The following is a 14014-nucleotide window of genomic DNA, read 5'->3' as shown; positions in this document are numbered from 1 at the left end:
CATCACCTAGATGGCAACATAGGTTGTTCCCGACTTGGCTCACAAAAGCAACTAATAACTATTCAAGAACAATATACCACTGAAAGAATCCTAGAACAAGGGGGTGAAGCTGAGGTAACCTCCTGCACCACAGAGACCACATCAGACTGGATTAAAAGGGTAAGAGAAGTGGCTATACATTGGTCATGCTGCACCTCCCCGAGACCAGCACATGTGAAGAGCTCTCTCCTGAGCCTCCAGTACATCCAGTGGGAAAACAGAACCTGGGGGGAAAACAAGCCCTCCCTCAGCATTGTGGGTTGCTTTATCAGAGCCCCTATTTTGATCTCGCACCACAGGTATTGCAGGGGAATCTGCAGGGCTCCACTGGGAATCCGAGTATGACAGGGAAAGAGGGAGGGGCTTTAAAGGCCAGCACACGGATCTTGGCAGACCAAATTCATACTTGCAGTGCTCAAGCAGTAATCCCAAACAGTGGTTTCGCTCATCTGCAGAACCAAGTCGGGGATATATTCTGACTAGTAAGATATCATTGTGGTTTTATGTGCATCAGCCTAGTGACTAGTGATGTTGAACATCTTTTCATATACTTGTTGGCCTGTTGTGTATCTTGTTTAGAGAAATGTCTATTCAGGTCCTTTGTCAACTTTTTAATTGGGTTATTGATTTTATTGAGTTGTGGGAGTACTTTATATATTCTGGATATTAACCCATTATCAGATATATAGTTTACAAATATTTTTCCCATTCTATAGGTATTCTTTTAACTTTGTTGATGGTTTCTTTTGTTGTGAAGTCTTTTAGTTTATGTAGTCCCACTTGTTTATTTTTTATTTTGTTGCTCATGTTTTAGGTGTCATATCCAGAAAATCACTACCAAGGCCCATGTCTTAGGAGCTTTATTCCTGTGTTTTCTTCTAGGAGTTTCATGGCTTCAGGTCTTACATTTAAGTCTTTAATCCATTTCAAGTTAACTTTTGTGAGTGGTATAAGATATGGATCCAGTTTCATTCTTTTACCTGTGTATATCCAATTACCCCAGCCCCATTTATTGAAAAGATGGTCTTTTCTCCATTGAGTATTCTTGGCTCCCTTGTGATATAATAGTTGACCTGTATATGCTTGGGTTTATTTCTGGGCTCCTGATTGGGCTCCATTGGTCTATTTGTCTGCTTTTATGCCAGTATGATACTGTTTTGATGACTATAACTTTATAGTATAGCTTGAAATCACGAAGTGTGATGCCTCCTGCTTTGTTTTTTCTTTCTTAGGATTTATTTGGCTATTTAGGGTCTTTTCTGGTTCCATATATATTTTAGGAGTGATTTTTCTTCCTCTATGATAAATGCCACTGGAATCTTTACAGGGATTGCATTGAATCTATAGATGGCTTTCAGTACTACTGACATTTTAACAATACTCACTCTGCTAAGCCATAAACACAGAAGACCTTTTTATTTACTTGTGATTTCTTTGATTTCTTTGACCCATGTCTTGTAGTTTTCAGAGTAGAAATCTTCCCCCTCTTTAAATTTAACACTTAAGTACTTTGTTGTTTTGGATGCTACTGTAAATGGGATTGATACCTTTTATCTCTTTCTTTGCCTGATTTCTCTAGCTAGGACTTTTAGTGTATTGTTGAATAAGAGTGGTGAGAATGGGTACCCTTGTCTTGTTCCTAATATTAGAAGAAAAGCTTTCAACCTTTCATCACTAAGTAAGATGTTAGCTGTGGATTTGTCTTACATGGCCTTTATTATATTGAGATGTGTTCCTTCTAGGTCTAATTTCTTAAGAGTTTTTACTATGATTATTTATGTCAGATGAGTTTTCTGTATCTACTGAGATGATCATATGATTCTTCTCTTTCATTTTATTAATATGATCATATGATTAATTTCTTTCAATCCAATCATTGATTGATTTGCATTTGTTGAACCATCCTTGCATCCCAGAGATACATCTCACTTGATTATAGTATATGATCCTTTTAATGTGCTGTTGAACTCAGTATGCTAGTATATTACTGAGAGTTTTTACATCTATATTAATCAGGGAATAGGCTTATCATTTTAATTTCTAGTAGTATCCTTTTCTGGTTTGGGTATCTGGATAATGCCAGTGGGGCTTGAACTCACGAACCACAAGATCATGACCTGCGCCAAAATCAAGAGTCTGATGCTAAATCTACCAAGACATCCAGGCAACCCCCTTAATGCAAATATTGTTTCTTTTCTTTTTGTCCTCTAACTTCCATCGGCTTTCTTCACTCTGCTTCACTCTTTTTTAATTTTTGCTACTCTGCTTAATTTCTAATGTCTTATTTCCAAGTCACTAATTCTTTCTTCTGAGTGGTTTAGTTTACTTTAGAAACTCTGTGGAATTCTTCAGTTACATTGTATTTTTCACCACTAAGATTTCTGGAGTTTTTTTAAAAAAATTTTTAATGTTTATTTATTTTTGAGAGAGAGAGAGAGAGAGAGAGAGAGAGCGAGCAGGGGAGAGGCCGAGAGAGATGGAGACACAGAATGCGAAGCAGGCTCCAGGGTCCGAGCTGTCAGCACAGAGCCCGATGCAGGGCTCAAACTCACAAACTGTGAGCTGAAGTCAGTCACTCAACCAACTGAGCCACCCAGGCACCCCTGTATTTTTTTTTTTTGATGGTTACTATTTCCTTGTCAAACTTCTCACTCTGTTCATGGATTTTTTCCCCTAATTTTATTTAGTTGTCTGGTCTGTGTTTTCTTACAGTTCCTGAAATTTCCTTAAATTGTGAATTCTTTGTCAGTTTAAAGATCTCCATTTCCTGGGGTGCTTGGGTGGCTCAGTCAGTTGAGTGTCCAACTTTGGCTCAGGTCATGATCTCACGGTCAGTGAGTTCAAGCCCCGTGTCAGGCTCTGTGCTGACAGCTCAGAGCCTGGAGCCTGCTTTGGATTCTGTCTCCCTCTGTCTCTGCCCCTCCCTCACTTAAGCTCTGTTCTCTCTGTCTCTCAAAAATGAATAAACGTTTAAAAAATTTTTTTAAAAGGATCTCCATTTACTTAGTGTCAGTTATTGAAGGTTTATTAGTTTTCCTTAGTTGTTTCATATTTACCTGATTTTTGTAATCCTTAATTCCTTACAATGGTATCTGTACAATTGAGTAATTGGGCTCCTCTTCCAGAGTTCACAGGTTTTCTTTGGCAGAGGCAGTTCTTCACCAGTCAGCTCTGTTTGGATATGTCTGCTAGTAATGTCTTTGTGCAGGGGGCCTGCTATTATGGTCCATTTTGGGGAAGGCAACTGTTCGAGTTCTGAGGACAGGGAAGGGAGGTATGCCAATGGCTGAGAACAGTTGGGTCAGACTTTTGGCTTGGTTCCCTATCCAAGTGAGGTTGCAGGATTGGCTCCATGGTTTCCTGGATGCTATGGTCAGGTTTACTAGATGGTCAGGACTGCAGCTCTGAATTAGCATGCCTGACCTGGCAGGGCAGCAGGATGGGAACTGTGGTCTATGTAGCTCATTGTTTAGGGACTCAAATCCAGCCGGAGTGTGCACTGAATTCCCTGGTCAGGCAAGGCCACCAATTTTGCTCTGCAGAGAGGGGAAGCCAGAGGTTATGTGCCCTGTTCAAATGCCATAGGGCTGTTGAATGGCCTATGCAGCTACTGATGTGCTCTAGTTAGGTTCTCTGGTGGGACAGGCTGAAGACTTTATTCAACAATGAGTAGGGCTACAGATCAGATTCTCTGCCTGGACACAGGGGAAGAAGCAGCTCTAAAGTTGATAAAACTCTTTGTTCTAACTCACAAGCCTACCCACACCCCAAGTTCCCTGAACAAACAGAGCTCTTAGCCGTGTTCTGCAAACTATTGGCTCTATTTGCCTGCCTCTTGGCTCAACTGCTGCTGGGCCATATAGTTCCTAGTAGTTGTTGCCACCCTTCTGGTCAGATGGGGTCAGAAGACTTTCCACAGATGGTGGGGCTATGTTTTAGTTCCCTTGCTTGAGTGGGAGGAAGAGAGGCCCCTCCAGGCTACTATCAACTTCCCAGATTCTCTGGTTGGGAGGGACTGGGAACTACCTTCAGCCTTGGCTATGAATCAATCCCCTTTCCCATGCATAGCACAGGAATGTTTTACACTCAGTACTGGCTTTATTCTGGGGGCAATCAACTTTTCCCACTCGCCTCTTGGCTCAAGTGCCACAGGGCCCCACAGCTTCCAGAAGTTGTTGCTAGACCTTCTGTTCCAATGGGGCTGGAAAACACTTTCCACAATGGGTGGTGCTGTGATTCAGCTACTTGCCTGGGTGTGGGCAAAGTGAGCTCTAGAAATATTGCCTTATACCTGTTAGAACAGCCATCATCAAAAAGACAAGATAAAAAATGCTGGCAAGAATGTGGAGAAAAGAGAACTGTTGTGCAGTTAGTGGGGTTGTAAACTGGTACAGCCACTATGAAAAACAGTATGGAAGATCAACAAAAAATTTTAAAAAATGGAACTAGTATATGATTCGGCAATTTGACTTTGGGGAATATATCCCCAAAAAACAAAAACACTAACTCCAAAAGATAATCTGCACCCCTGTGTTCATAGCATTATTTACAATAGCCAAGACACAGAACATGGAAACAACCTAACTGTCCAGATGGATGAATATATAAAGAAATTGTGGTGTACACACACACACACACACACAAGAATATTATTCAGCCATAAAAAGGGGAAATCCTACCATTTGCAACAACATCAATGGACTCTGAAGGCATTATGTTAAGTGAAATAAGTCAGAGAGAGAGATAAATGCTGTATAATCTCATAAGTGGAATCTAAAAATAACCAAAAACCAAAATACAACAAAAAAAAATCCACATAAATTCACAGAAAAAGAGATTAGAGGTTTTCAGAGGCAGAGGGTGAGGGGAGGGGAAATTGGAAGTTGGTAGTCAAAAGGTACAAATGTCCAGTTATAAAATAAATAAGTACTGGGGGTGTAATGTACAACATGATGACTATTGTTAACACTGTTGTGTGATATATAGAAAAGCTGTTAAGAAAGGAAATCCTGTGAGTTCTCACCACAATGAGAAAAATTTTTCCCTTCTTTCTTTTTTTCTTTTTATTGTATTTATATGAGATGGATGTTATTTGAACCTACTGAGGTAACCATTTCATAATGTAAATGTAAATTAAACCAGCATGGTGTATCCCTTAAACTTATACAGTTAGGTATGTCCACTATTTCTCCATAAAACTGGAACAAAAGTACAATCATAGAAATAAAAACCTTATTGAATTGGCACAATAGCAGAATGAATAGGACAAAGGAAAAAAATCAGTGAACCTGAAGCGAGATCAATAAAAATTAATCTGAACAATACAGATAAAATATTAATTTACAACTACCAAATAATAACACAATTATATACCTGGTTGTAATTTATTTCTTTAGATTAGCTGGAATTTTACTCTACATTATACTATTCCATTTTTCTTTTTTTTAACCCTTATAAGCTTTTCTTAAGAACAGAATATTATAATAATGAGAACAAGAAAACACAGTCACTAAATTAAAAATCCATATGATCATTAACATAAAAAAGTAAAAATAATACCTACTATTTTTATTGAACATACAAATATAAGAACACAGAAGCTTCTTGAATCAAGATACTCTACACACCTACTGAGTGCAAATACTTCAAAATACTCATTGTTTTCATGGTATTAATTTGAAGATACTCACCTTCTAACTAAATCTGGTTTTAGAAGAGTTGCTTGTTGTTCAACTCCAACTGCCTGGGATATAGGCTGTAAATAGTACAGAAATAAAACTTGTTATAACAGCAGGCTTCAAGCTAAAAATGCAATCTGCTATTATTTAAAAAAACATGGTTTTTACATTTCATATTTTAGTTAACTCACAAACTAGGTAGAATGTCCACATTATGGAATGTTTGATGTTATTACCAAAGACAAAGAAAAATAAAATGTAGCAGTATTCATATTCATTAAGATTTTCCACTAAAAAAGATAGCATTCTTTTATATACCTTTGTTTGTGTTATTTTTCAATGGAGAACATCAACATTCAGCTTCCAGGCCTGATGGGAAAACCAGTACTAAAAGGGAGAGTTGCTACCATTTCACAAATAGATGAATAAATGAATCAAACTTTCACTTATTGCATGTTCTGGCTCTTTCTCACTCTCTTTACACTAAACTGCTGACAACTATCCCTTTGAGGTGTTAGTATCAGCAGCTGCAATACTGGCTTCTAGGAGAAAAGCTTAAGCCATCTAAGAAGGAAAATGCCAACTATGTTGGAAAAAAAATTTTAAACATTTATCTAATCCATCCTATGTACTGCCACTGGTGATAGCCCAGTGACCTTAAAATGCAAATCTACCAAAACTGATGTCTGCCCTACCAAGTTTAAACCGTCTATGATGGTTCCCTATAAATAAGGTTAAGTTCCTTTGGATGGCAAAGTCCTCAGTGAACTGGTCCCTGCCACATTCTCTAGACTCCTCTACTTGAAGACACACTGAACTGTAGCTCCTTTGAATGAGTTGGGCTCTTCCATATGCTGTGACTCTACTCATGTTCCTTCATCTTCCTGGTCTATTTCAACTCCTCCTCAGTCCTGTCCATTCTATGGATGGGACTCCTTTATATAAGAAGCTTCTATCATCGTAGGTTCCAGATAGTCCAGCAAAATCGCTTTGGGTACTCTTTAAAAAAAATATGCCTGGATGGCTCAGTCAGTTAAGTGTCAGACTTCGGCTCAGGTAATGATCTCACGATTCATGAGTTCAAGCCCCACATTGGGTTCTCTACTGTCAGCACAGAGCCTGCTTTGGATCCTCTGTCTCCTTCTCTCTCTGCCCCTCCCCTGATCACTCTCTCTCTCTCTCAAAAATAAACATTAAGAAATATTTTAAAAATAAAAAAACATATACCTTATCTCATATCTTGTTTTCTAAACAATAAGGGATGAAGGTTTCCTAGAGAAATGACCAATTCCAACATTGGGGCAAAGAAAGTACAAGATGAAGCTGGATCATCTTGTTATGCCAAAAAATAAAGAACTGCTCAAAGAATGATGGGAACATATCAAAAATATATAGGAGTCAGCTTGAAGGGGTTCCCACTGTCCAAATATGGGACGATTTGGACATCAAAATAAATAATGATAGTAACCGGAATATAACCCATTCAATAAAATAAAAATACATGAGTTTATACTGATACAAAGTCTTTGCAGCACAAGGCAACTAATAAACACAAGGAATGATGAAATCATAAAATCATCAATGGATGATAAAACAGGTGGGTAAAAGTTACATAGATTCAGAATATCTCCCCACAGATTACTGATTAATTATAAAAGCAACAAAAAGGGTCACTTTATACTAGAAAACCATACAGCATATAGCAAGTGTCACTTTATACTAGAAAACTATACAGTATATAGCAGGCCCCATCTTAAATAAGGAATCAGATTTAACCTCAGCAATAGTGGGACAAACTGACATCACATACTTCCTAATATGATATGATGTGCAAAGAACACATTGCTTATATAGTATTCCTGACAAAAATGCATCATCTGAATCTGAACAAGAGGAAATTTCAAACAAACTCAAATTGAAGGACATTCTACAAAATAACCAATCTTTAGTCTTCAAAAAAATATCAATGTTATAAAAGACAAAGAAAAGCTGAGGAACTGTTCTAGATTAAAGGAGACAAGAGAGACAACACAAGTAAAGGCAATGCATGATCTTCAATTAGATTTTAAATCAAGGGAGCAAAATTGCCTACATGGACATTAATTGGACAATTGGTGAAATTTTGATGTGGACAATGGTTTAAGTAATAATAATATATTTATATTAAATTCCTTGAATTTTGTCATTGTATTGTGGTTAAAAAATGTCCTTATTCTTATACTGAAATATTTAGGAGTAAAAGGGCATCATATCTGCAACTAGTTCTCCCATGCTTCACAGGGAAAATCATGTGTGCATAAATGGATAGATGGATGGATGAATGGATGGACAGAATGACCAACCAAATAATAAATCGATGGACCGTCATCCAGCAATGCCTTTTATCATGTCCCTCTTTATCATATATGTTTAATGTCTGACTCCAAGGACTCTGCTATCTTTGTATTCTCAGTTCCTCTTACCACTTACCACAGTGTCTGGCACATTTTAGGCTTCGAATAATGTTTTAAGGCAGAAAGAAATAAGAAAGAAAACACTGACATAAGAAGAAAGGCTGTGCCATAAAAATGTTCATGATCCATTATTACGAATCCTGGACACAAATCCTAAGGAAATAATACAAAGGAAGAAAAAAGTACATAGTATAAAGTTTGTTTCATAGTAAATATTCAATAAATGATAGATACCTCTGTGTTTTTATTGTGCTATTATACATAATAAAAATTGGCAGCAAATTAGTTGTTCAGGAATAGGGGAAGAGTTAGGTAAATATGAATATTTATTGTACTATTGTGTGGCCAATAAATACTAGAATTGTGAAAGCCAAGTAAAGGCAGGGAAAATCACTTGCCAATGAATGAAAAAAGTAGAAAACAAAACTGTATATGTAAATACAACCACTTACACATGTGTCAAAAGCCGGGAATACTATAACAAATATAATCACTGCCATGTCAAGGAAATAGCATTCTAGTGATTTTTCCCAATCTTACTACTTTTTATGATGTTACTACATACATTTTATAATTTAAAACTTTCAAAGGATATCAAATACTAAGCGTACAGGAAAATCGGTATTTTCATAAACCACTGGTGGGATTGTAAACTGGTTAGTCCTTTTTGAAAAGTAATTTGACAATCAATGCATAAGTCTTACAAACATGTAGCAATTACATTTCTAGAAATTTGCCCAATAATTAAAAATGTATACAAAGGAAATAATTAAGAGTAGACAGCATGATTTAGCTACAAGAATGTTCCTCACAACACAGAATATAATTGCAAAGAGCAAAAAATTTAGACACTTGTTTCCTTTATTTGCTCCATTAAATAAATAATTGTATTTTACATGTTATCTTATCAGTGACAGATATATAGGTTATCTTATAAGTGAGAAAAAACTATAAAAGAGTATGTATACTATAGTTACATTAAAATTACATGTATGTTTAAGTATATAAAATGGTCTGGAAGAATATATGACGAGGTGTTAAGCTTATCTATATTCATCTTCTTTGGTAATAAGAAAAAAATAAATTCAACTTTTTACAGATTTATCAACCCTCAAATCTGGTAAACACAGGGCAGGTTTCCATTACTTCAATACACAACATTATGGTCATTTTAGACAAAAGTAAAAATGGAACATTTAATTAAATCTGAAAGACATCTAAAAAAATAGCCCAGCATCTATTTGTATATATTAGTTTTGAAACTCCTCAAAATATTATGAGAGAACTTGATTTGAAGCTATCATATGAAAAGACAGATGAACCGACTATTAGCCATGATTCTGAGGACACAAAGTAGCATTAATAATCCTGTTAATAATTAACACGTGGTTATAAAATATCATCCCAGATTGCTGTCACAGTAACTATGTCTTGTTTCTCTTTACTTAATCCATACTCTTTGCCTCTAGATTTATGCATCAAGGCACCATGTCAGTGTTCCATCTTGCTGGGTCTCAATATAATTCTTTTAAAATTTCTTTAATACAACCATTTAAGTTGGATACATTTTGTCGGATCTTGTGTGTACAAAAAAGAATTCTGATTGCCAAAGTATTTGCTTTTAGTGTTTTTAAACAGTAATTATGTTAAAGAGCTAAATATCTAACCTATATTTAGAAGCTAATCTAATTTGTCCAGGAAAAAACCTCAGTATGGGTTGACTGACTAGGTTGGAGGAGGAAAAGAAAGTCAAGAAATGGTACTTTGTGCTTATTTCTCAACTAACGCCCACCTTAAAATCCAATGAGAGACAGGCACCAATCCCCTTTCCTAATGAGACTTTCATAATTTTGATGTCTAAGACTTTGATAATTTTCTAGTAAAATTCAATAATACTGAAGTACATCTGGACACATGCAGAATGAGGTCAAGGCCAAAATGAAAAGCAAAGCTAGGCGTGGATTCCATGAGCCATACCATGCTCTCCTCTCTATTTTGACATTTCTTACACTTGTTTCTAGGTCTTTCTCACCTGGGATATGCTGTGAGCTACTTGAGGGAAAGACCATATCTCTAAAATTTATCACAATATTCCCAGCACCTAACCAACACCTGAAATAGGAATAGATGCTCACTCAGTAATTGTCTTTCACTATTATAATATTTTCATTGCTTTTATTTTTATTATAGCAACAAACCAATCAATATTAAGCATTTATTAAGTGCTAAGCACTTCATATACATTATTTAAACTTACTTAAACCCTTATGACAACTCTGAGCAGTAAGTATTGCTATCTTCATTTTACAAATGAGCAAGCTGAGGGTGTAAGTGATAGAAGCAAAAATTGAGTCAGTAAAAGGAAATTAATGAATAGATAAATAACTCCAGACAGTACTGAGGAGCAGAGACCCCTTGTGCATACCACAGAGGCTTTTCTGTTAAGTTTCGTTAGTTCCTAATCCTTTCTCCTTAACTTACTTTGTCATTATTTGCCCTCCTCCCACCAGTGATTCTCAGCCCTGGATGCAGTTTATAATCTCAAGGGAAGGAGAAGAGAAGGAGAGAAAGGGAGGAGGGGAGACAGAAGAAGAAAAAGAAAACAAAAAACAAGAAAAGAAACATCTAAAAATTTCATAAACTATCTTGTATTATCAATGCTACAAAACATGCCTCTCCTATGAAGTGCTTTTTATTTTTTAATAACTGCTATTTACTAAGCACTTACTACATGCCAGGCACTTCTTACATATATCTCATCTAAACCTAATGAGCCTGCAAGATAGGCATTTTTTTTACATCATACAGAGAAGTTGAATAATTGTTCAGTGAAAACCCATGTATCTACCACTCACAGTCTATAGCATTTTAGTATAATTGCATATCACATGTATATCCATCAATCCATCTTATTTTTTACATTTCAAAGTTGCAAATGCAAGACAAGCATTTTAAAATGTCATTTTACAAATGAAAACAATCAGAGCTAAAATAAATACCTTTCCTCAAATCATACAGTAAATAATTCAGAGACACTGTTCAAACTCAGGTCTAACTCAAGATACAAACTGGTTCAAGCCTATATTTATGATGCATATACCTGTTTAACAGTGAAATTTTTGTCTAATTAAAAAAATTATCACTGTGTATGTCCACTTCCATATTTTTATACTTAAAAAGAATGCTTCATCTATAAAGTCATTGTTTATCCAAGCCGAATTCCTGGCCAAGCCAAGATTCCAAGAAATGAAATTTACCATAAAAAAATAAATGATCCAGGGCACCTGGGTGGCTCAGTCAGTTAAACATCAGACTTTGGCTCAGGTCATGATCTCAGGGTTCATGAGTTCGAGCCCTGTGTCGGGCTCTGTGCTGGGAGCTCAGAGCCTAGAGCCTGCTTCGGATTCTGTGTCTCCCTCTCTCTCTGCCCCTCCCCACTTGTGGTGTCTCTCTCTCTCTCTCTCTCTCTCTCTCTCTCTCTCTCTCTCTCAAAAATAAACAAACATGAAAAAAAGAAAGAAATGATCCACAGCACATTTCCATGGACAAACTCACATCAAGACACACAGGCTATTAAACAGGCAAGGAAAAAAAGATGAAAACATACCGGCACCACAAAAACTGACAAACAAGAGTGATAGAAACTAGGAGGAAGTTTTATTAATTATAAGGCAGGTAGAACTAGATTAAAAAAAAAATTTACCTAGGCTTCACTCCAGGGCCTCCCTAGAGAGCACCTCATGAAAGGGAAACTAACTGAAAGTAGACTTATATGTCATACTTTCCCTGTATTATGTGCTGTCAGTTGAGTTATCAAGGGTCTGTACCAACCAGCAAATTGATAAGGCACTGCTCTTGTTGCAGCCCTCCAAGTTTCTACAGCTATTTGGAGGCAGAAACTAACCCTGTTTAAAAAAAAAAAAAAAACTGAAAGGAGTGAGAATGCATATTGGAGATAAAAAGGAGAGGACTAACTGAACCATTTAGCATTCTGGGAGGTAGAGTCCCTACAAGTAAAACCAAATCAGCAAGGATGCAGAAAGGAAAAATTTTGGTAGGTATACATGTTGAAGACTGCAGTCTTTACCATATTTGATTATTACAAGCATTAGAAAACACACTATGGGGGTAAAAGTAAACCATACCTTATTAGCGAACTATAGATCAATGTCTGTTAATAAACAGTGTACATACCCTTGTCCTTAAACTGTAGATCTGTGAAATGACTTAATCATCATTTGAAAAGACAACAGAAGTCAAAGAAAATCTGCATGAAGTCAGAGAGTTGGGCAGGGGAGGCCAGATCCTATAGGGCTTTCATGCCATTAAGTATTGGTATTTTTACTATGAGTGATATGGGCAATAGAAGGTTTTGGGTAGGGTTTTGAGACATGATATGACTTGCATTTTGAGAGACTTAACAAAGGACTATGGGGGAAGGGAAGGAAAAAAAAGTTAGGGAGGGAGACAAACCATAAGACACTCTTAAAAACTGAGAATAAACTGAAGGTTGATGGGGGTGGGAGGGAGGGGAGGGTGGGTGATGGGCATTGAGGAGGGCACCTGTTGGGATGAGCACTGGGTGTTGTATGGAAACCAATTTGACAATAAATTTCATATTTAAAAAATAAATAAATAAAAGGATCATTCTGCTTCTTAGAATGAGAAAAGGGTTATAAAGGAGCAAAGGCAGAAGGAAGGACAACAATTAGGCTACTGTAATCATTCAAGTAAGAGAGATTAGGCCATCATGATAATGATGGAAGTGAGAAAGTAGTCAGGTTGTAGATATATTTTAAAGGAAAAGCCAAAAGACTTTCTGATGATTTCAAGTGACATTTGAGAAAAAGAGAAGAGTAAAAGATAACCACAAATATATGTCTTGAGTAACAAGAAAGAGTTTCCATTTGCTGAGATGGGGACAACTGTGGAAAGAACAGCCTTAGGGCAGTGGTCGGAGGGGAGTATAAAAAAAGTGTTTGATTTTGGACACATTGAATTTGAAATGCCCATTGTATAACCAAATAGAGATGTTGGATATATACTGAAAGAAGCATGGCAAAAACAAACAAAAACAAAAAGTTCTTTCCTAGAACACAAAGTCAAAAGTAAAGTGGGCTGGAAGTATCCATACGAAACACACACACACACACACACACACACACACACACACACACACACACATTCTGGTCTGTGTGCTGAGAACCCTGGAAACTATAACCCCCAAGTAACACAAAACACAGCCAACATCCATATTTTAGTTTCTAAATTACATTGCCCACTGAAAGGAATTAGGGCTCCATGGAAAAATGACTGATTCCAGAGGAGGGGCAGGGAAAGTACAAAATGAGCCTGAAATACCATACCGTGCCAGAAAATAAAGAAGTACTCAAAAGAATAACAAGAACATGTTGGGGCACCTGGGTGGCTCAGTCGGTTAGGTGATCGACTTTGGCTCAGGTCATGAATACACAGTTCGTGAGTTTGAGCCCCACATCTGGCTCTCTGCTGTTAGCAGAGAGCCTGGAGCTTGCTTTGGATTCTGTGTGTGTGTCTCTCTCTCTGCCCCTCCTCCCCACCCTCAAAAATAAACATTAAATTTTTTTTAAAAAAAGAATAACAAGGACATGTCAAAAGGACACCACATCTACCTTGAATGGGTGCCTATTAACCAAATCTGGGGTACTTTAACCATCAAAATAAATAATGATAATATTATATCACAACTTAGTAAATAATATAAGGCCCCATAAGTACACACTTACACAAATAAACAAATAAATGAGAAGGGACAGCTAATAAACATAAAGAGGAATGATGAAATTAGAATATCAATAGATACAT

The 14014-nt window shown here is 36.7% G+C and overlaps 1 protein-coding gene across 1 annotated transcript in view; it reads right to left on the bottom strand.

Annotated features, from left to right (window-relative positions):
• WNK3 (WNK lysine deficient protein kinase 3) overlaps nt 1–14014 on the bottom strand; it is a 185158-nt gene that overhangs the window by 73710 nt on the left and 97434 nt on the right. Inside the window, 1 exon segment of the mRNA XM_019436661.2 lies at nt 5730–5794. Within this exon segment, the coding sequence (XP_019292206.2) occupies nt 5730–5794 (65 nt within the window).

The sequence above is a fragment of the Panthera pardus genome, unplaced genomic scaffold (assembly GCF_024362965.1).
Source record: "Panthera pardus isolate Hobbes unplaced genomic scaffold, ASM2436296v1 HiC_scaffold_27, whole genome shotgun sequence".
Classification (NCBI taxonomy): Eukaryota; Metazoa; Chordata; class Mammalia; order Carnivora; family Felidae; genus Panthera; species Panthera pardus.
This window is presented reverse-complemented; position numbering and strand designations above follow the sequence as displayed.